At 46.0% G+C, this 24,160-nt stretch overlaps 1 protein-coding gene across 1 annotated transcript; it reads left to right on the forward strand.

Moving 5' to 3' along the window:
- Nucleotides 1-428: 428 nt before the first annotated feature.
- Nucleotides 429-24,160, forward strand: RAB12 (RAB12, member RAS oncogene family). Its single transcript, XM_061169472.1, has 6 exons — nt 429-915; nt 13,053-13,113; nt 19,438-19,576; nt 21,237-21,326; nt 21,940-22,044; nt 22,984-24,160. Exons 1-6 carry the CDS (start codon nt 429-431, stop codon nt 23,095-23,097), a joined length of 996 nt encoding a protein of 331 aa, XP_061025455.1. The 3' UTR covers nt 23,098-24,160.

The following is a 24,160-nucleotide window of genomic DNA, read 5'->3' on the forward strand; positions in this document are numbered from 1 at the left end:
GGCGGGGGTCGAGGCGGGGGCCGGCCAGGGACTTTCAGCGCCCGGTGACAGTGCGAGTTTGTGGCAGTGATTTGGGGAATAAGTTCAACAGGTTAGGGGGGAGACGGCTAACACACTGGCCTGGTGTTTGGGGGCTGCGCTCAATGACGGTAGGAGACAGGAGGAGGGAAAAAGGACGGTAGGGACAGGAGGAGGGAAACAGGAAAGGGGGTATGGGGATGGAGGAGAAGGGAAGGTGAAAGCCGCAGAAATAAAGGGGAGGGAAGACAGGGCAGTGGAGGCAGGCAGAGCAGAGGGGGCGAGAACACAAGGGGGAGGCGCGCGGGCGGGCGGTCCTCCCGCCGGCAGGGGGCGCGCTCCCGGCAGCCCCGCGCCCCGCCCCCCCTCCCCGCCAGCCGCGCCTGCGCCGTCGCCCCGCCTCGCCCGGGATGCTGCTGCCGCTGCTGCGGAGTAGCTGCTTCCCTTCGTCTTCCCCCGGCGGCAGCGGCGGCGGCGGCGGCGGAGCGGACACGGGCGCGGGGAGCCGGCCGGCGGCGCAGCTGCAGCGCGGAGCCCGCGGGCCGCCGGGGCCGCTCGAGCGCGCGCTCGCCCAGCCCGGGGCCGACCCGCGGCGCGCGGCGGAGGCCGAGGGAGCGCGGGGGCCCGGGGCGCGCGGCGGGCGGCGGGCCGCGCGGGGGCCGCATGCGTGCATGGATCCGGGCGCCGCGCTGCAGAGGCGGCCCGCGGGCGGCGGCGGCCTGGGCGCCGGCTCCCCGGCGCTGTCGGGCGGCCAGGCCCGGCGGAGGAAGCAGCCCCCCAGGCCGGCCGACTTCAAGCTGCAGGTCATCATCATCGGCTCCCGCGGCGTGGGCAAGACCAGCCTGATGGAGCGCTTTACCGACGACACCTTCTGCGAAGCCTGCAAGTCCACCGTGGGTAAGGCTGGCCGGCCGGGCCGTGCATTCGGGGTTGGCCCCGGGGAGCCCCTGCCTCCTCTGCCCAGCGCCGGGCGGAGACCCCCGTCCCCACGCAGAGTCGTCCTGCGCCCCCGCCCTGCGCCGTCACGAGGCCGGGTGATGCGCGGGGCCCGTCCAGCCCGGAGCATCTCTCCCCGGAAACCCCCCGCCCACTCGTTACCAGGAAAAAGGTGGTGACAGGTGGGGGGCAGGTGGGCAGCGTGGTGGACTCGAGCTGTGCCCTGGTTAGATGGCCAGAGTGCGTCATGTCTGGTGAATTTTGATGCCCTAACTTTGCCGTCCTAGGAGTAGGGGTATTTCCACTGTCAACCCGGCTTACTTTCTAATTTTGAACTCACTTTTATGTTGCGCTGAAATAATGACGTTTTAAATTCCCTGTGGAGGATCTCCGGGGAATAGTCAAACTAATGCTACACTAAGTTTCTTCTTTTAACTGTAAATGCGGGGCAGAAGGACTTCAGCTGAGTTTGTCCGTGACCTCAAATAACCCCCCAGGGGCTCCGAAAGTGGGGAGGAGGCCTCCGGCACCGCCAGGTGCGTGAAGTATAGCGAAGTAACTACAGGACCAACCGGGTCAGGAAGTATCGTGTCCTCAGGGTGTAAAATTGAAACTGCAGGGAAGTTTTCTGATGAAGTCACATGTACAGGCCTTGGCGTTGAGGTCTGTCAGGTCGCAGTCGGTAACAGTTGCTTCTATGGAAAACCCGTTAAAAGCTGTCAAAGGTAGGGGAACCCCGCAGATGAGATAGTTCTTCGAAAGGAAGATCAGTCACCTTTAGTAATAGGGAGGGATTCCCCGAGGGGAGGTCCAAGAAACAGTGAATAAATGGTATGTAAATATGAAGTTCAGAATTAAAAGTATCATTCCACACACTTGTACATATATTTAGTATTGTAACCAGTGGTAGTTCCAAGTTGATACAATTTGGGGATGAATTGGCTTTAAGATGTCATGTAACAAAACACTACTACATTTAAAATGTCTTATTGGAAGACTAACCTCCCAGTTTTTGTAATGTCTTTTTGTTTTGTTTGAGAGAATGTGTTTCCCTTCATGCTTTTTTTTTATAATAGATCATTTTGGACATACTTGTGCTCTCTGTACCCTGTGTGTTTTTAAGATCTTGGCCTTGGAGTCATGATATTAAAGTTCAGTAGCGTACCTTAGACCTGGTTCAAACATCCAATCTTGGATCATATAAAGTACAGGGAGTTATTAAACCGTCCAACGAGGGTTTATACTCTTATTTTAGTACCTGGCATAGGTAAAATAGAACTAAAAGCAATTCAGAATTATCCATCTTTTATGGCTCCACACTTAAAAATATGTAAAACTGAAGAGTAACATAGCTGTACTAGGTGAAGAGAAACTAGCACAGGAATAATGGGTGGATAACAGGGCTTGGGTGGCTGGAGGGCGAGATGGGGGATGAGCACAGGTGCGCTTAGAACAGGGCAGAGGAGAGGTGAGGAGGGGTTTTTTAAGCCGGGGCCACAGCGGAGCAACACCCACACAATCTGGGAAGGAATCATTAGAGGACGTTGGGAATGAATGCCTCAGGACCTTGGCTGCCAGGCCATGGAGTGTGGACCTTCTCCTGTAGCATCAGGGGCCATAAAGGCCTCTGGGTACAGCCCTGGCAGGGTTGCATCGGGTATTTGGGAATCGGGAAGAAACCGGGAGGCGAGGGGACCAGGCAGTCGGTTTCTCTGTCCCCTTAACAAACAAACATAAATGCACACGCCTCCACACCACTGCTGTGTGGGGTTCCCTGTGTACTTGGACTTTGTCTTGCTCATGTTTGTTTCCTCCATACGTAGCCTGTAGTACTTGGCTTGATAAGTGTTTATTAGTTGTGGGAAGTTCAGAGAAAGATGCTAACTTCTGGTCTGACCCAGAGTGTGAGAACACTTTAAGAAAGTTAACTAACCCCCCTTCAGTCTCTGCCTGTGAGGTTCTTTTCCCTTCCACTTATCAGATCACTTATTGAGCACCTACTGTATGCTGGTGCTGTGCTACCCACAGGAGCTTGAGTGAAGAGGACAAAGTCTCTGTCCAGATGTGGCTCAGAGCCGTGGGGCTCGGGATGCCCCAGGGTGATGTGTACATAGAGATGTGTACAGGCTGGGGCGCGTGGAGGAAGCCCCCCCAGTCAGGGTGGGATGAGAGCTGGAGGGGGAGGCTTCCTCCGCACTGGAATGCTGTAGAGATGAAGTTCATTCCCCGCGTTCCTTTAGAAAAGCGCGTTTAAATGTGGCACTGGGTGTGGTGTACAGTTGGGGTTGCCTTACCTGAATGCCTCCTGCAGGTGGCTCGTAGGGTCCTTCTGAGGCCAGTTGTTGAGTTTCGTGTCCACGGAGCACAGTCAGCTCTGCAGATTCTGCTCCGCGGGGCCCCTTGCCCTCACCCTGTCTGGCTGGCAGAGTCTGGAAGAGACCATGCGCCCAGCAGCCCGGCACAGGTGCTGACCCAGGAGGGTCGCTCCAGTGATGGCTCAGCCAACCTCAGGCTGGAAGCACGCGTCTCCAGTGAGTCAGACTCACTGGACTTTCTGTAAAAGATTGTAGCAGAAATCCCAAGGGATTTGAGATAATAAACCTATTTTGTAAAATTACAAATGAACAGAATGATTTTTTTGTTGTTGTATTATTAATCAAATCAGAAGTTGATTTGGTCTACAAGACACACAGAACTCACCAGGGTATGAAACTGAAAAGACTTTTTAATAATTGACGTATTGCAACTTCCCTGGTGGCACAGTGGTTAAGAATCCGCCTGCCAAGGCAGGGACATGGGTTTGAGCCCTGGTCCGGGAAGATCCCACATGCCACAGAGCAGCTAAGCCCGTGTGCCACAACTACTGAGCCTGCACTCTAGAGCCCGCAAGCCACAACTGCTGAGCCCACGTGCCACAACTACTGAAGCCCGCGGCGCCCTAGAGCCTGTGCTCCGCAACAAGAGAAGCCACCGCAATGAGAAGCCCGCGCACCACAACAAAGAGTAGCCCCCGCTCACCGCAACTAGAGAAAGCCTGTGCACAGCAACGAAGACCCAACACAGCCAAAAATAAATAAATAAATAATAATTGGCCTATTTAATGGAAATTGTCTAGGTGGAGTATTACTTTCAAATGGGATTTTGTGTTCGTGGAATTGAGTTACTTAGTCTGATATGGCTGGCATGGTTTGACAGGGGCTTTAAAAGCCTTGGGAACAGCTTTTTGAAGTTTGAAAAATGGAAAAAAAACTAGTTGGCTGTAGAAATTCACAAGTCTCTTAAAAAAAAAAAAAACATAAAATTATGTATCTGTCAACCTTTGTTTTTTAACTATTGGAAGCTAACTGTTAAGTTTATTTGGATCGAAATATTTTTACCAGACAGCACCCTGCCTCCACCCACCCAGCAGCATTAAATTTCTAGAAAAACATTCTAGAAAACCTGGGTTCTTGATATAAGCTTTGCCATGAACTAGTTTGTGACTTTGGATAAGTAATTTATTGTCTTTTCATGTAAAAGTTTACGGTCTCCTAGTGGTAGCTACATTTCTTGAGCATGTACTGTGTACCAGCAAGAGTATACTCTTTCTAAACTTCACAACAATCCTGAAAGTTTCCCCATTTTACTGATGAGGAAACAAAGTCCCAGAGGGTAGACAACTCATCCACAGTGGCCCAGCGGTCAGCAAGTGGTCAGGGCCAGGGCTGCAAGTGAGTTCCTTCTATCTGTCTATTCCTTAGCTTACTTTGAGATTTAAATTCACTTTATTCTGAAAATTTGGATGGTTCAGAATCAGACACCATGAAACCCATTCCTACTTGCCTAATTTGGTCCCCCTGAGAGCCCTGTGAAGGTAGTGATGTCATCGATCTATGGTATCATTGACATTGACTTTCTTTAACTATGCCCCTATCATTTGTCACTTTCCTCTGGATATTAAAATACTGCTCTAAAAATTGCATTTCTTACCTAAATATTCAATTATTCAAATATCTTAAGCCTTTTACATATTTATTAAAATATATTTAAATAGAGGAAAAGGAGGAGTAAGACAGTTTGGACCAGAATTCTCATTTCCTGGGCAGTAAAGTTTCTTTCAAAGTGCCGGAGGCCAACATAGGATTGCCATTTCTTTTGTTTTGCCACGTAAGGACATTTTTTAACAATCCACTACCACCGACTTTTAAAAAAAAAAGAGACAACATGAGGTAGACCAAAAAAATTAGGAAAGACAGAATATCAGAATTTAGAAGTTCTTTTGAATTCAGTTTGAGAACCTCACTACTCTGTCTTCATTTTTCTCATTTTGCATCCATGCATTAAACTTCACAGCCTGGCCCCTGAGAGTAAGTGGTCTTAGAGGGTTGATAGCGCTTGCTGGAAGCGCTGTTCCCACTCAGTCACGTGCCGTGGTCTCTGTTCTTGGAGCACACCTCTTCGGGTCCCATGTGCACTCGGGAAACCTGTTCCCAGGGCGGGGAAACCTCGTGGTGCAGGTGACTGTGGTTCATCAGGGCCAGCAGTAGAGCCGGAAGCAGAATCGAGGTCCAGGGAACAGGTGGATGTAAATCCTGTGCAGGACTGGCTGTGGATTGGCCTTGAATGTTATGGGACGAGATGGATGAGATGCAGGCCATTGGGGTCTGGTCCGCTTTGCCGACAAGCGGTGGAGCTGCTGTCAAGGGAAATCGACTGCTTGTACTTTATTCTGGAAATTTAGGTCACAGATTTTTGTTCAGAAACCCAGAATGATCGTTTCATACTGGATTAAACTTATAAGCTGTGTGTTTTATGTTGCTTTTCTGTGATTGTGTGCAGTCTTTACAGCCATGGCTGAGCTGCCCGAGTGTTTCACTCACGAGGGAGTTAGGGAGAGTCGTCCGAATTCCCACTCCGAAGCCCAGACTCTGAAGCTCTCAGTGTCAGCCCCTCCCCTGCCGGGATGATGTAACAGGATGACTCAGGGAGAAGGGAGTGGAAGAGGAATGGTCAGTTTCTATGCCAGCATATGCTGTGCAATGTGTGATTTGGCTTACTTAATGCACTCAGTGCATGCTGATAGGCTTGTGCAGAGCACATTTGTGGAAATAAAGTAGCTATCTTTCAAAATAAGTGTGGAAAGTTGGCGATCCCGGTTGTTGAGGTTGAATAAAGATCTATTTAAAGACCTGGCTTATGTGCATTCAGCCTTTCTTTCAGTGTCGTGCACTCACACTGCAGAAGGAAGTTCTGCTTATGCCCGATGATAGGGATCCAGATTCTTCAAGATTGCCTGTCCTGCAGCTGTGGGCTCTGCGGAACCATCGGCCGAGGGTCTGCGGACTGGCTTTAGAAGGCAGCCTGGGTTCCTTCGAGAGCTGATAGGGCCAAATTATTCTCCAGCCTTGCATGCCAGAAACATTGTTCTAATAAAGCATTTGCTTGAATTTGTAAAGAAAGCGTAGTTTTGTACACTAGTCAGCAGATCTTTCATGAGAGGCTGCTCGTACTTCTGTAAGACTCCATCCTGCTGGCTATTTCATGGTGCAGGAAGCACACCTGCTCTCCTGGCTTGTCCTTTTCAGAAGGAGAAGTGAGTCCTGGAGATGGCCATGAAAAAAACGTTAGGGAGGATGTAAAAAGCTACACTTTAACAGAGGAGGAAGGGGATTCTTCTCCTTTAGTCCTTTAATTGCACAGCTTTGACATTCGGAAAGTATTTGGAAAGCCAGAACTATAAGCCTAAAATAGTGCCCTTAATTGGATGGGATTTTTTTTTTTTTTTTTAACCCTTGAACTCTAAAACCAGAAAATACAACACAGGCTTAACAGAACATTATATGCCACAGGAAACCTTTTCCCCCCAAATCTGACAGGCTCCTCTGTTTGGTGTCTAGTGCTGACATAAGGCCTTCTTAGTTTACAAAACCAAACCACAACTTGCAGACCCACCTCCGGCAAGCTGGTGATGGGAGTTGCCCGTGAACGCAGGTCTCCTAGTTGTTCCAGCGTAATGTAACGCAGAAGCTAGGCCTGCTACACAATCACACACCCGCAACCAAACTTTCACTTTTGATTTTTCATTTAAGACACTGGACTGTCTCCTTGGCCACTCCTGTCATTCTCGAAGCTCCCGGCAGGGGGAGGGGGTGGGGGTGAGAGAGAGGAAGAGTGTGGGCTTGGGGGGTGGGCATACAGTCCTGGATTTAAGTCCCAGCTCTACTCATAAGCTGTCACTGTCTTTAGGCAGCACCTTAACTTCAGTTTCCTCCTTCATGAAAAGAAAAAATAGACAGAACTCACACTCTGTTCCTGTCTGCTGCTACAGGAACGAAATAGCTTATGTACCTGGACCAGAAAAGGCAGCTATAGATGTTCCCTTATCCTCCTAAATTATACTACAGATGCAAAAACTCTGCAACACTCCAAAAAATAATTGTTATCCTTTAAGGGTACATACTGAAATACATACAGGTGAGCATGAAGTGTCAAAATGTAAGCACAGGACCTGGGTAAAGTAGAATTTCCTTTGAATTTCCCTGCATATTTTATGGGCCCATCTGAGCAGTGTAAACTTAGTATTTAGCAAGTGAAGAAAATGTTACTGATCTGCCATTTGATCATCTGGGGGTTTTTCTTTTCCAGATCTTACCCCCGCCATCGACATTCTCTTCCTCTGGTGACCAGGAGGTTGAAATGACTCCATGCTTTTCAGCCGGGGTCTGTGTGTAGCCAGAGGGTAGAGCCAGGCCTGCTGGTGTGGGAGCGGTCTGAGCGGGCCAGTCCCTCACTCTTGCTTTTATATATTTCCCTAGCAACGCAGAATTCCCTTTTTGACATTAAAAACATGTTTACAGCTCCCTCCCAGTAGTTGCCTCCATTCTTGCCTTCAGGTGAGGCTGTGCAGAGAGCTGGGAGGAGCCAGACTGCCTGGGTTCAGATCTGTACTCTCACATTTAGCCACCTGTTGACCTTGGGCAGGGTACCAGCTGCCCGAGCTTCGGTGTTTCATCTGTAGAATGGGGACAATGACAGTATCTACCTATAAAAGCATCAAGAAGACCCCTGCGATGAGTTACTGTACGCAGTACACCCAGGAGACGTTGTTCTTTGTCTGCGAGGGGAGCACATCCTTGCCCATGAAACTTTCATGACAACAAATACCCACCTCTTCTGGAGTGCGTGACCTCAGACTCCCCTCTCCGTGCCGGATGAAGTTCACGTGTGTCCGTGTCTGTTCCAGCCAAGTGCAGGGCCATCTCCTGCGTGTGTCCGGGTCAGGGATGGTGGGTGGTCTTTGCTGAGGTGCAGGCCATCCAGTCTGGACTGAGAGGGGCAGGTCTTGTTAGACTCGGGGTGGACATTTAATATCCTCAGACCTGAGAGCATTTTTTAATGACACGCAGTCATTTAAACTATTTTAACAGTACCTGCTTCTGAGATGATCAAAGTATTTTACAGTTACAGTAACTTAGTTTCTGTTTCGTTGAATTCTCATAACTCGGCTTAGGTAGGAAAAGCCCCCCATAATATTAAACAATAGGGTTTCAGAGGTTCGGGGGCCTCCTGGGGTCAGTACTACGGGCAGTTGGTCTGCATTGCCTGCCCTATATCGGGTGCTCTCCCCGAAAGGCGGTGGTCAGGCAGAAGGCTGGCCTCATGTTCAAGAGAGGGTTTCCTAATGTTAAATTTGCCTCTATCTGTGTGACCTTGACACATTTCCTAGTTTATTTTCTCACTGTCAACTCAGTGGAAATACTGGGAAGCCTCTCCATCAGTAGAAATATTAAGTCCAGGATTGGGTGACACTGTCAAGGATAGATGTCCTTGGAAGAAAAGCCAGTGTGTGCACCTAAGATAGTTATTATAAATTGGCAGTAACGTCGTAACTACCGCTTGAATTGAGACTTATTTCAGAGTCTGTGAAATCCTTCAACCTCCTGAACATGTTAAGTAAACTAGAATCGTAGTCTAGTGCCAACTGCAGGTCCTTGTTGTTGGGGGCGGGGTGTGCGAGAGGAGGAGAAACACTCAGCTGTCATCGCAGGCATGGGCCACCGTGTTATTTTTGCTTTTATTTTGCTTTTTGCTGGAAGGGAACGTGAAGAAAGAAGCTTCTGTTTATTTTTGCTATTTTCATTTTTGTAACTTTTTACGCCCCAGCAAAACGTAACACGGTAATTTTTTTTGGAAATGTTTTGCCTTCAGGGGAACTTAGAAATCTTATCAGCACCAAGTACAACAATTCTTTATGCTCTTGCTGAGATTTATGAAAGATAAATACAAAGATGACAGTGCAAGGTTAAAGTCTGTTCTTTAACAGCCCTTTAACAGTTCTTTAACAGTGACTCTGGGCCATTTGCAGATTTTGCACTTTTCCTTGTTTTCATGCATCTGACTTTTATGATAACAACCTTTGGTTGTGGGCAGTGTTATAATTTTGAATCTAGGCTCTGCCCCTCAACTGGCAGAAGTGATAATGACTTTCAAGCAAATGACCTTGGCCTCTCTAAGATGAGTATAATAGTGCCTGGCTCGCTGGGCTCTGAAGGAGCCCACATGCTGCATGTCAGGCACAGGGGGTCTGACAGATGCCCACTCTCATTGTTATTAAAGGAAATTAAGATCAAGCAGACTTGAATAGAATACATAGCTATATCCATTGACAGAGGGATTACAGCCCTGTGACCTGTGTCCTTCCTGATCAAAATATTTTTAGGAAGACTTCATACGTTGGTTAAGCTTAAAGAAGGGTAGGCCCCTGTCACGTGGCAGGACATTCACTTAGCGGACCATTTCCTGTCTATGTGACTGAGTAAACTGATACCCTAATAATCCCCTGGGAGGGGTAATAATCCCCTGGGAGGGGCGCGTGTAGGGAGAGGACCTGGACGTATTAAGACTGACCATCCTCTAAGGTTTTACCATCAGTAACAGGAATTGTAGGAGAAATGAAATGCTCCATTTCCAGGGTGATGTGTGTGAGCTGGGCACCCTGAATTCCACCACTCTGCCCACCAGGCACACTCAGGACAGAACATCCGCCCTTCCTTCCTACAGTTTAAGCGTGTGTGTGTGTTTGTTTCATCATCAGTCCTGAATTTCCTCTTATTTCCAAGAAGAGTCAGCATTTCTCCTTACCCACCCAGCATGTGATGGAGAAGAGGGGCGGATTTCCATTCACCAGGTTTACTGGGTCACTGTGGTGGGCCAGGCAGTGTTCTAGGCTCCAGGGAGCCAAAGGTGACTGTGCTCAGAAGGCACCTGTTCCTGTCACATGGGGGAGACCAGCGGAGCCGTGGGTCAGGGCTGGAGGGGGCAGAACTGGTAACATGGATGAGGAACGCGGGTAAGGCATGGGGCCGTCGGGAGGCTCAGATGGGAAGCACCTAGGACCGAAAAGGTTCCTGGGCAGAAAGGGAGGGTCTCCAAGAGAGAAGAGCAGAGGAAGGCCCTTTGCCAAGTGCCTGGGCTGTTGATTTAGGTCTGGATGACTCAGCTCTTTAGGGGCAGGACTGCCTCCACCACCTGGTGGAGTGGTAGGCTGGCTGCTTCCCCTGTTGCTTAAGACGCTATAGGAGGGGACTTTCCTGGCGGTCCTGTGGTTAAGACTCCTCACTTCCAACACAGGGGACGGGGGCTCGATCCCTGGTCGGGAAGAACATGCCACGCGGTGCAGCCAAAAAAAAAAAAAAAAAATTGACACCATAGGAAACTTGGTTTTCAGCAAAAGTTGCCACTTTTTTTTGTCCCTTAATTGTTTATAAACATTGGTCCTGGGCGGCCCTGCTCAGTCAGGAGTCTCTGTGCTGACTTTTCCCAAAACTAATCCCCTATTTGAGGCTATTGGTGACTTGTTACCTTTTGTTAAGGATCCTTTATAATTTCTATGACATGTAAATGTTAAAAAGAGACAGCACTAAGAGATATTTTTGACTTGATGTAAAAAGGCTTTTAAAAAATGTGTAGTTGTATACTTTAAGGATTTGTTTCTAAGCTATAAATTGGAGTAAGTTTCCAACCATTACCAGCTACTTAGTAGCTATTAGATATGGTAAAAGAAATTTCATTTAAGAGAAAGGACTATTTTAATGATCTGCTTTCTTTTGTGGAATTTTAGATTTAGCCACTGGATATTTTTCTGTTGTTGTTAGTGATGTCATTAATCTACTCACTAAAACTAAGTAGTTTTGGCTAAACAGATTCTTAATCCTATTCGCTGTTCGTTCATCTTTGCTATGTTCTCCTATTGAAATTAGTAGTGTATTTATAATCACATGGTGATAACATTACCACTTATTCCTGATTTTGACTATTAATGTCCTTTCCTTTTATTTTTACTCATTAAACTTTGTGGTTACAAAATAGCACAGTGCAGGACTGCTAAAGTCGGAAAGTTGTTCAAGTTGGTTGAAAAAAAGGTCTGACATGTTCGGGCTCAGAACAGTTCTTAGCAGAGAAAACAGCCTAATCAAAACAAAAATTGTTTGTGCTGGCTGTTTCAAGGGATTCTTGTAGTTGACATGAAGCAGAGCTCACAGAGAAGTATCATCTGCCAGTTCTTTTCAATAAAATGTAGCTGGCACTGCAACAAGTCTTAACAAGTTGCACCTCCCTTAAGTAAAATTAAAAAAAAAAAATCAAAGGAACTAGAAACAAAAGTAAAACAGAATAGTAGTCATGGCAGAGTATGAATTTGATCTGTAAGTTGCCATCACAGAGTAACATGGTGAGGCCCTAATTTTATGCTAATATCAGGAAGAAAGGGTTTTGTCTGAGCTGTGCCTTTTTAAAATCAGAACATAGCATATAGGTCCAGGCTGGTTTCCAGGCTTGTAGAATATCGTGTTAGGTAGGCTCTGCTCTTACCTTGTGGTTGAGTCATGAGGGATTCTGCTTGGTCTCTATTTGAGGATGTTGGTCGTGTACAGACATGCTTCCTGTTTCAAGGCTGTCTGAGAGTCAGTTGACTCGGAAAAGCAAAGCCTTTCCAGAACTGCAAGTGAAATTGGCTTAACCACCCGTTTGCTGTGACCTTTGAAATCAGGGCTGGTGCAAGAGATTAAGAACCAAGACGCAGTAGCCTATTCTCCAGCTGTGACATTTTATATTCCTGCCACTTTTCTTTGTTGTACAGACCCTGGTCCCACCCACGGTTGTAAACATGTCTTTTGGTTGCATTGGTGTCTGCAGTGTGTTGCTAATTATAAAAGTCAGCCGCATGCCTTGGGCTTCACCTCAAGAATGTCATCTGACTTTGAAGAGCTGCATCATTGCCCCACCCCCCAGCCTCGCCCCGCCCTGGTAGAGACCATCGGGACCCTGGATCCATGAAGCAGTCACGATATAGTTCCTGTAGAGATTATGTTTCCAGTCCCCAAATTTAGCTGGCATCTCTTTGGTTTATTTTTTCTTAGTTGTGAAAATTGTGTAAAAAATATTGTTTTGAAATCTTGAAGTTTTCTATAAGTGAGAAGTATATAAGGTAACATCCACAGATGAAAATTTGGTTTAAAAAATTATCTGAAGCTTTAAGGGCTGAATTGGAAATGGGTGGTGATTCATGATAGTTTACTTGTTACCGTTAAACTAAATAAAAATTGAAATTAATTTGTATGAGTAAATTTTTAAAAAATAATTCCTCTTCCATGCTATTGACAGTATAATAAAGTCACTTTTGTGAACGCTAAAAAATTTAATACAATGATTTCTAAATTCAGACTAAGGCTGTTTGAAATCAAGATTGAGTTTCCAGTGTAACATGTAAGAATTTTCCCCAAGATAGCATGCTTATAAAGCCATTCATTTGTTCATGTAATGATTAGTTGTAATTTTTAAATGGTTTTTATGCTACATCTCTAGTCATAAACTATTATGAATAGCAAATGCTGCATCTCAAGTTCAGGGTAAAACCGAACATACCTTGGCTCTTCAGTTGTGCCGGGAAGCACAGAGTGATGGTCGTCACGCGTACTGGCAAACTTCTGCTTTCTCCTTTTAGGATTTAGTGTGATCAGTTTTTTGGGTTTTTCTGATAATGGCATAAAAATGTGCAAGTAGTATTATTTTTCTGACGAATTGCATTGTTTTTGCTTCATCTTCGTCTGTTTTATTTACAGGTGTTGACTTTAAAATCAAAACCGTAGAGCTAAGAGGAAAGAAAATTAGGTTACAGATCTGGTAAGTGGGCATCTACACCCAGTCCTGCCACATGTGTTTACCAGTCCCCATGCTTGTCTAATACAATTAACCGTTCAAGCTGGTCTGTCGCTCCTATGTCTCCGCTCCTTCGCTCACATTCAAGTGGAACGAACGGACCTTCCTTCAGGGGAGAGTTCACTTGTCAAGGGAGAGTTCAGGAAAGAGTCCACTTGTCTCAGATCCCATTTGCACACGGGAGTTGTGGGGAGAAGAATGTGACTTTTATGGCAACTCATTTGGAGCCTTTAGTCTCTAGTTTCACATCATTTGACAAAACCGTCATCACTAAAACGACGGCTCCGCTGCTCGTCTGCATGTTTTTAACATTGCTTTGCGAGCATTCAGAGAAAGGCCAGTGTTTTCCTCCCCGGAGCTGCGCTGTCTCCTGGCAAGTCCCCCACAGGCTGTGTCCCTGGTGGCACCGCGTAGTGGCCACCACGGGACACGCGTGCCCTTCCTTGCAGCTCCATTGCCGGAGCCATGTGCCCTGAGGCCCTCCGTGCCCCATGGAGGGGCGCCCAGAGCCCCCTCCCTGCACGTCAGGAGCGTGTGAGAGACTAAACCAGCCGTGTGGCGGCCGCTCAGCACTCGGCCGCCCGCGGGGACCCCCGGAGCCCCTCTGGAGGAGGGCCCGGGGGCGGCGGCGTGGGAGCGGCCCCGCCAGGGGTGTCCCGAGTCGCCCTTGCTGTTAACACAGTCGCGCGGCAGCACCTCAGCCACTAACTCCTCCCGCAGGTAGACCTCAGCTCTGAGTGTGTGTCCGCCGTGTGTGTGTTGCTTTCATCCGCGTTCATTGCTGCCGCGTCGGTGGCTCCATCGTCACCTAACGCTTGCGTGTTAGTGCCATGCCTCATCCTCACCCGTGTCCCTGTCCGGGGCGCCACTGCCCCCGAACCAGCGGAGGAGCTCGCCGGCCGTCAGGTAATGTCTGCATTGGTGACTGCTCACTGTCTAACCCACTTGAAGAATTGGGGTGGGGGAGTGTTGCTTTTCTGTTTTGTGTTTTTGTTTTTCGTATTTTTGTTTGAGGCTTGACTATGAGACATTTATGGTCTTGCCTAAATACTTGGTAACAGAAAATGGGTATTTCTTACTCTGTTAGCCCATGATTGGGAAGGCAGCAGGCTGTGTGTGTGCATTGCTGCCCAGGTTTTGAATTCTGGAAATAGCAGCAGAGTACCTCTCACATGAGCCGCTGTTTCTAACCGTACACTCTTTAAGGTAAAGACAGTCTTTAGGGACTTCCCTGGCGGTCCAGTGGTTAAGACTCTGTGCTTCCACTGCAGGGGGCACAGGTTCAATCCCTGGTCGGGGAGCTAGGACCCCACGGGCCACATGGCGTGGCCAAATTAAAAAACAAAAAGACGGTCTTTAAAAGGATTCTCGGGGGCTTCCCCGGTGGCGCAGTGGTTGAGAATCTGCCTGCCAACGCAGGGGACACGGGTTCGATCCCTGGTCTGGGAGGATCCCACATGCCGCGGAGCAACTAAGCCCATGCACCACAACTACGGAGCCTGCGCTCTAGAGCCCGTACTCCACAACAAGAGAAGCCACCGCAATGAGAAGCCTGCGTGCCACAATGAAGAGTAGCCCCTGCTCGCCACAACTAGAGAAAGCCTGCGTGCAACAACGAAGACCCAAAACAGCCAAAAATAAATAAAAATAAAAATAAATAAATTTATTTAAAAAAAAAAAAAAAAGGATTCTCGGGGTGTGTCCACCTCTGTACCTGGCACCTATGGGGAGGTTGCCTCACAAAGGAGACACAGGTGATGTGAGAACATTTGTGACGCACAGTGGGTGACAGCAGTGTCCCAATGATGACACTGTCGCCTGTCCGAAGAGACACATCCTAGGTGATGTGTTAATACTTGGGTTCCGTCTCAGGCAGGAGTAATCTGATTTACAGAGGTATTTACGTCCAGGTGTCCTGTGCCCTGGAACTCTGCTCACTACAGGCCTTCTGTGCCGGTGACGTTGGATTCTTCTGGAATCTAGCTGCCTTCCTTTGAATCTGAACTAAGAGGGCCCGACCTTGTGCATCCCACTCGGGGGTAAAGTGTGACCGTGCAGCTGTGGGAGATGCACGAGCGCCCCGACACCACGGTTCTCTGGGATGTAAAAGCCTCCTCCAGATCACTCCTCTGCTGTTCCTCACCCTTCACACTTCATTCTCGGAATTTTTAAAACTGCACAATGTTGGTGGAAAATATAACTGAGGGAGGGGCCATCAGATTCATTGAATTTTTTGAGAGGTTGATTGCGAGTTTTCTACAGGGAGCGTCCCAGGGATTCAGTGAGGAAGTAGAGTTTGTCTTTTCCAGAGGGGTTTTCACCAGTGAATAATGTATCTACTGACACCAGCTACCTGCTAGTCCCATAATACTTGAAATAGGATTCTTACCTGAAATAGGATTCTTACCTTCTGGAGTATGTTATTTAAAGGAAGGAAAAACCTTCTTTCCATCACTGTGATCCCGTAGGTAGGAAGGAAGCACTGGAGCCGTGGCCCAGCCGGTAAAGGGACGCGGGGCTTGTTTCCGCCCTGGGAGCCGTCCTCAAGCCGTGGCTGTTGTGACCTGCTGTGTCCTGGGTGTGCTGTCATCGCTTTAGTCTGTCCCGGTCGAGGACGTAGGGGGAGCCGGTGTGTTGGAAAGAGCTCTTCAGAGAGCCTGTGCTCTGACCCAGACTCAATCCATGGAAGCTTCACTGCTGGCCGGTTTTCACAGGGAGGTCGTGTTAGAAGACGTGCATTTTTTCTTGATGATTTCTGGATATAGCCAATCTCTAAGAAAGTATTATTTACTACAGATTCCTAAAGGTTTAAGGTACCAAAAGCTGCAGATGTCATTGTCGTATTTTTAGGTCACACTTTATGTCATTGCCACGTTTTTAAGTCCCTTGATTATCTGTGGTTAGAAAAAGGACCATTTTCCCATCTCTGCTTGAAGCGTTTCCACGTGTGTGTATATAGAACTTGGTGTAAGTATAGCTAAAATAAGGTGTCGACCAGAATGTAATTTCATGAATTTATATCCACATGCTGTATGGAAATTATTCACAGAGACTTAGGTCTGTTGTGTTGAGATGGACTTGAAGCTAAAAAATTAGCCTCCCTCCTTTAGGCAAACACAAAATTAAGATGCTTCATATGAAAGCCTCTTGTTCTGTCCAGTGCTCACTGTCAGGGAATTTGGTCTTCACCAGCGTTCTTACATTGACATCAAGTTTGTTTCCTTTCATTCTCTGCTTGAAGAAGTAGAACGCTTCATACACTGACTTTGGTTCCTACAAATTAAGAATTGTGTCATTTAAACTGATATATTAAATTTTATAAATGACGGTCTTTGAATTTTCAAAGCATGGTTGTATTACCCAACTGTGGAAACAGGATAGCAGGAAGTTTTCAATTTGCGCCAAAAGCAGAGAGAGAAATAATAGTGAGATTGCAGTCCACCCGTAATAAATGATGATTTGGCTGACAGTAATAAGATGTAAATCTGTAAGAATCAGCTCTCGGTCATTACAGTGAAAATTCAGGTTCATTGAGATGAAGAAATACTAGGATTCTGCATCTTCATAGGCAGATAAACCATGATCCGGGCATTGGTATCGTGTTATCACCTAGCTGTGTGAAAAGTGGAGAGTAGTGTGGAATTTTTGTGGTACTGGCTCAGCGTAGGTATTTAATAAACACTTAACTTCTGCAACCCGGACATTTTTTAAATGTGGAATAGTCTCTCAAGGGAAGACGCTTTTCTGCCTCAAGCAGTGAGAACCAGGCACAAAGAGACGGAGTCAAAGGAATGGTCTTAATGTCTCCTCTCTGGGGTCTTGTGAGCTGGCCATATTTGGACTTATTTGTGTTACAGGTCGCCTCAGAGTTTGCCTCTCGAGGTCTCCGCCCTCTTTCTGTGTGTCTGACTTAAAGCCGAGAGAGTCAGCTAACTTCACAGTGTTTCTAAGATCCCTAAGCGTGCTACTCACGTAGCAAGTTTTTTTAAACTGTATCAAAAATGCCCGGTACTATCTTGATTCCTTGATTGTTGGGTTTTTATTAGAACTTCCTAGGGATCTGCTGTCCCATGTTGTGCCTGTAGGTAACAGTGCTGTATTGTACACTCAAAAAAGTCTGCCTTCAGAGGGCAGATCTCATGTTAAGTGTTCTTACCACAATACAATCAAAATAATTTTTCAAAAACCTGTATTATTTCTAATTTCTCTGTTCTTGAGCCCCCAATTTCTGGATCCTGATTCAGTGAATATGTGTAGGAACGAATGTGAAATTGATTTAAGCTAAAAGTCAGCTTAAAACTACTTAACATAAAGATTCATGAAAGTCCGTAATTCCCGAAATGCTCAGTGAAGACCTTGTATCTGATTGCTGTTTAAATTTGTGGTGCAGCTATCATGTGCTAACCACAGATTTCAGAGTAGCAAAATGTGTGTTAGTTTTGCTTTTTAAAGAAATGAGTGAGAAATGTTTTATCAAATCCCAGCTTGAACAAGCCAGCACTTGTGATAGGAAGAGAAACCAGTCTGAAAGATTTCACTCTTTTTTGGTTTGAAAGTATTAATTATGCCCCTAAATGTCTAGGATCCTGGAAATAAAATTGTTCAATGATTCTTTATATAAATGAATGGTGTCTAAATCGATTCCTTCTCACCTGATTTGAAGGTGCATTTGTGTCTCTAAGTTGGTTTTAGGAATCCTGAAGAATTCAGTCCCCATCATTTTCAGTGTTCCAATTTTGGGGCAGTTCTGGGTCAAAAAATAAAGTTCAGGGGACTTCCCTGGCGGTCCAGTGGTTAAGACCTTGCCTTCCAGTGCAGGGGGTGAGGGTTCAATCCCTGGTGGAGGAGCTAAGACCCCACATGCCTCGCAGCCATAAAACCAAAACAAAAAACAGAAGCAATATTGTAACCAATTCAATAAAGACTTTAAAAATGGTCCACATCAAAAAAAAAATCTTAAAAAAATAAAATAAAGTTTGTTTTGCCTTGAAGTGGCATCCACTTTCTGCATTTTACCCATGTAACCTTTTGTTCAACACCTGTGGATCGAGGGCCCGCAGCGGGCCAGGCACCCACTGGACCCTGGTGGACAAAACAGACCGGCCTCAGGTCCTGGGCCTTCCAGCCAAGGGCACAGGGCAGTCTTACAGCCTCTGGAGCAAAGCAAGTGGCCTTGCTTTACGTGAAAATGAATTTGCCAGCGAGCTTCGTTGTTTGTTTGGGCATAATGACATATCCCTAAGTGGAGCTAATTTGGTGGCAAGTCTAGTCTGATCAAAGCCGTAAGTTACAGCACCTTTGCCGTATGTGTTTTAGGGACACGGCCCCACAAGGTTCACCCCATCCGATGCGTTGGGAAGAGGTGTCACACCATCTCCCCATTTCAGAAGCTCACGTGCTGTCCTGTGAGAGGCCGTGGGCGCCTTGCAGGGGAGAACCCCGTTTTCTGGGTACCCCACCGCCCCTTCGCTTCCTCCGCCACGAGCCACCCGTGTCACGTGGCCCTGGGAGTATGCCATGAGTTAGGGTTCTTCGGGAAAAACTAAATTACAGGTGGTCTTTAAAGACAGTCTGTAGATTGTCTTTAATTATAGATTGTCTACAATTATAGATTGTAATTAAAGATTGTTTTCCTGATCAGAAGGCCTGCTCTCTTGAGCCTCGTTTGTAAATTTGTGATGATTCTCAAGCAGTTTCTTGGCTTCTTAGGTTTAGAAAACGGGTTTCAGCCAGCTTCTGTGCACTGTTAGTGTGCGTATATCTTCATGTGGAAACGGACAACTTTTCCTGGAGAGGAAATAAAGCTTTAGATTTCAGGGTAGCAGTCAGAGAGTGATGAGCTTGATTGTTTGCAAAGCTGTTTGGTACCTCTTCTCCCTTTGCCTTTGACCACTTACTCTGGAGGGATTAAGAAGATAACAAGACCAATTCTATAGCGTTTTTCATTAGTGGGGACTCCATCAGCAAAATCAGATATTCACCATCAAGTTCAGTTAAAAGAGTTCTAGGCTTAAATCTTTTCAGGTATCATCCATGCATTTTGTCATTGTTGATAACCACCTAGTTTATGGTGTGTTATACTTTCCACCATTTTACACGGCATTTACTTCTTTTCAAAATCTTGGTTTGAAAGAAATTGGGGCTTCCTTATGATTTTGTTTGGATGTACCTAGCTCAGAAAAGCTACCCCCACTAAGAGTGAATATGCACAGATGTGTGAGGAGTTACAGTTGGGCTGAGGCTCTCCCTGTTGTTGTTCAGAAACTAATTTTTGCCGCTGTTTCTTAGGGACACAGCAGGTCAGGAGAGATTCAACAGCATTACCTCAGCTTATTACAGAAGTGCCAAGGGGATCATATTAGTATATGATATCACTAAGAAGGAGACATTTGATGATTTGCCAAAATGGATGAAGATGATTGATAAGGTAGGTGTTGCATTTCTCTCTCAGATATGAACTCTTTGCTTGTAGGTGTTAATCATTACAAAAGGAAGAAGGGAAACATTTATGGAGCATGTTTTTCCATCCTGAATGTCATTTAATCCAGATGACAGCGTTCAAAGTAGGTATATAGCCCTGCATCATAGATGAGGCACAGAAGAACTAAAATGTCTCCAGGATCAGCTTATAAATAATAGAGCCAGGATTTTTATTCTGGTACCTGGGCTGTGTGACTTCAAAGCCCAGACATGCTCATTGCACACTGTCCGGCTGCGTCCGTGGAATCAGATTCAGGACTCCTTGTTTCTGCAGAAAGTTCACTTGGACGCTCGCTTTGTGAGTGTCCACAGAGTGACAGCCTCCCAGGGACAGCCGTCTCCACTGTGCCCGTGGGACACGCCAAGGGCCTCGGTCACCACGGGACCTCTGCCCTCAAATGAGAGATGGCCTTCACCTCCTCACTTTGAACTAAAGAAGAGTTTATCCTTTGGACCACACTTGACTATATAGAGACAACCCAAGTCTGTATGAATAATGTAATCTGTGGGTTCCCCTCTGAGAAACGGGGACCCAAAATACACGTGTAGACGACACAGCCACTGAGGGTGAGATGTGGTGGTCAACAGTGGCCACATTTTGAGAGTTTTTTCCCCCTTATTCAGTAATTGGATGTTTAGTTCCTTTGTATAACAAGCACACTTAGTATATTATAAATTGGATTTTGTTTACAAATTGTATTAAACCCATCTGTTAGATGATGTTGGAGAATGTTCCTTTGCAGGTCTTACTAAGCACATTTTCAACGCGTACCTCTTTAAAGTGTGTTAGGGACCAGGGTTGCCAGGGTTACGGAGATGGCAGGACCCAGGGCGGGTCTGGGCTCTGGGATGGCGAGTCTCCGGATGTGATGTCCTTCCCTGCTGAAGCCGCGGGAGTGTGCTCCTAAGGACCTCAGACAGGGGCGCCCTCGCTGCCAGCTGACAGCACAGAACCGAGGGATGGAGTTAAAACCGAAGGCAGTGACCTCCATGTTAGGGGCTGCTGTTTTTTTTTAAACTTAGAAATGGAGCTTAACTTTTCCTCATTATAAAATTAATGATACCTTGTCATTATGGAAAATTTAGAAAACCAAGAAAAGCACAAAAGCAAATTTTAAAAATCGTTAGTTCTGTCATCCAGAAAAACTAGATTGGGTCCCTACTCCATTTAGCTTTACACCCTGCTTACTGAACTAAATATTCTGTCACAGGGGCCTTCCTGTGTCATCTTAATGTTCTTCCAAAGCCTTAGTTTTGTTCTGTTTTGTTTATGGCTTCATTCTTTTGTGTACTTTATTTCATTCTTCACCTACTTTGTGGGATTTTTAGGTTTTTTTCAACTAAGTGTAAAACTTTGCCTATATTTTGAGTCATTTCCCTAGGATAGATTCTTAGGAATCATGGGTCAAGGGCTGAGAACATTGTGGTTCGTCAGGCCCGTGACCACGTTGCCGTGAGCCCGGCAGGAACCCTGCCCGGGACAGAGTAGATGCTCAGAGATCGTGAAGCAAGTGGTTGGAAGGGTGAGACATGTTGCCTTGGTTTATGTTTCCCGTCGTGTGTGATGTGCTTGTCTTTGAAATGCAGCTTCTTTTACAATCCCACAGTATGCTTCAGAAGACGCAGAGCTTCTTTTAGTTGGAAATAAGTTGGACTGTGAAACTGACAGAGAAATCAGCAGACAACAAGGTGAAAAGGTGAGGAAAGGGGGGCAGAGAGGGGGTCTCAGCACCCACGCTCTGTACAGTGAGCACTCCGTGTGCTTTCCCTTTTAATAAATGACTTTATAATTATTTCATAATTTTAAAAAAGTGATCACTCAGTTGCATCCTTCTTATTCATTTGCTTTTGTTACCTTCCTGCTCCTTTAAATTCATTTTGAAATGGAGGGGAGAAAAACACATTAGTGTATCCTGCATTATTTATTATCTCACCTGACATTTTATACAGAGAAATATTCTTTTAAAACATACAATTGCTTTTCGTGGTTTTTCTCTCACTCTGACCTTCCGTGGAGAAACGGTGATATTCATGTTTTAAATGTCAGATACACTACAGTTTAGAAACTTGGGCACGTAGTTTGACTTGGCGTCACCTTACAGATTTTGTTTTGTTGTTTTCTTATCATGTAGGAAATTGGCTACACTTGTGAACTTTACATTTGAGGGTAAACAGGACTTTCCAGGCCTTTCGTCCCAGCCCTTCCCTGAAAGCCAAAGCCCCAGAGCTGTCCGTCCCCCGTCACAGGCCCCGTGCTTGTACATTAGATTGTGTTGCATCCCCGCAGAGAAAAATAATGTGTTTTCTTAGTTTGCACAGCAGATAACTGGGATGCGGTTCTGTGAAGCAAGTGCCAAGGATAACTTCAACGTGGACGAAATATTCCTGAAGCTTGTCGATGACATCCTGAAAAAGGTAAAAGGAGAGAATCGTACATCGTGGAAGTGTTTCGTCTGAAACCTGTTCGTTGTTTCCTTTGCTATTTTTTGGTTGGGAAACTTTTACGTAGAAAGGGAAGCATGGGGGTCATCGTCAGGCTGAAGACCAAGGGGGCGAGGACCCGGTCCCAGGAGCCAGCTCGCTGCTGTGGAAGCCTTTCCCCACGTCCCTAGTACCACGCTCCAGTCCTCGCTCAGCCTCGCACGTGGTCTGGGTGTGAGCGGGTGTGACTGCGGGCCATGTTATTTGACTTTTGCTCCTCTCTTGTTGGAGTTTTACCACAAAGGACTAAATTAGATACAGACAGTGGAGGTCTTGCCCCGCCTTGGGGCCCTGCTGTCTGGCGGGGCCTGAGGCCGTCCCGGGGCCTTTTGTGGTGCCAGGTGGCAGGAAGATGGCTTCACTGGACAGCAGCACTTTGTTCAGGCATCTTTGGGCTTGCATCCAAAGATTTCTTAGTGAGATCTTTAAGTGTATTTGTATTACTATTACACATAATTGACTCGGTTCAAATGTAATTCAGAAGCTTCTAATACAATGGCTGTCTGTACAATTACCAGGAGAAGGTACTTCTTTCTTTAGTAATGGTATAACCCCGGAGAACACAGAACTGTTTTTTCATTTTTTGGTACGTTAAGTTTCCATTATACTGGACTGTGAAAATAAATGTTTATGAGGTCTGTCGGCTGTCTTCTGCCGTAGGGTGTGAAATAGGCTGCACAGCGTTTGTGTGATGGTTGAAGTTCCCTGAACCTGGTTCTTAGGTTTTGGCTTAATATTTTCATGCCTAATTAAATTCTGATGATTGAAGAGTTTTCTATAAAAAATACTTTGGTCTTCTATAATGGTACGATTTGTGGTCTTTACATATACATTGTTGGGTTAAAATGTACTTGTTTTTTTCTTTATCCTCAGATGCCTCTGGACATGCTAAGGAACGAGCTGTCCAATAGCATCCTCTCCTTACAACCAGAGCCTGAGATCCCACCAGAACTGCCTCCACCCAGACCACACGTCCGATGCTGTTGATTCGCTACATTGGAGACAAAGTGGGAGCGATTCCTGGAGAGGGGAAAGGTTCCATTCTGCACTACAATCATTTTGACCATTTCCTTTCGCACTTTGTAATCCAAGTCAGAGCTATACAGTAACTTGTAAATACGCAGATATGCAATCCCGGGTAAGTTTTGGTTATAAATGACATATTTCCCTCCAAATTGTTATATTTCATGCATTATCCCGGTGCCTAGTGTATGTACACTGGGAAACGTAGTACTTCTAATACGAAGAACAGGAGAAATGAGAGCTATAATGTTTCTTGAAATAAATAATTGTCCTTGTTAATTATATTATGAGGACAGAGATATTCTGATAAGAAGAAAGAACGTGGTGCTTTGCTTACTGTTTTAAAGAAAATTTGTAAAACTAAAGACTTTTGGGGGGGGGGAAACGCTATCTTGAATGCTTTTTCTTTATTTACATTTCTCCCAGCCGTAGCATCTTTGAAGTGTTGGAGTGTTTCCCACAAAGCAAGCTCCATTCATAGCCGTCTTGAAGGTTATTTATTCACATTACGTATTACTGGTAGAATATGACTAGTTAGAAGGTAGGACTTGAATTGGTCCCGAGGCGCGAATCTCTCTGGTTTCCTGATGGACATACCCTGTGCTTTTAAGAACTACAAAGATTCAATAAAGAAATGTTTTTGAAACTATAGAAGATTTAAAAAGAACACTGCTGTCCTAAACAAATCTTGTTTAAAGGAATTTTAAAGAGATACATTTTACTATATCAAAGAAAGTACATGTATTTGCCTAAACATTCTATATACCTTTGTAATGATAAAACTTCTCCCCTTGATGGTGAAGCTTATTCCTATTAAGCCTAGACTGTGTTCTTCCCCGCCCCCCCCCCCCCCGCCCCGGTCTGATAATGAATTTGTGAACTCTATCTTTGGTATATCTTTTCTTAAACTGCACTGTTTGTTTAGTCAAGGTAAATAAGTCATTATGTATTTGAATAACTTGGCGTGTCTTGAGTGTTGTGATATGAGAAGCATTGTGGTCTTTCTACACTAATGAAATGCAAATAA

Source organism: Eubalaena glacialis, chromosome 15, assembly GCF_028564815.1.
Source record: "Eubalaena glacialis isolate mEubGla1 chromosome 15, mEubGla1.1.hap2.+ XY, whole genome shotgun sequence".
Taxonomy (NCBI): Eukaryota; Metazoa; Chordata; class Mammalia; order Artiodactyla; family Balaenidae; genus Eubalaena; species Eubalaena glacialis.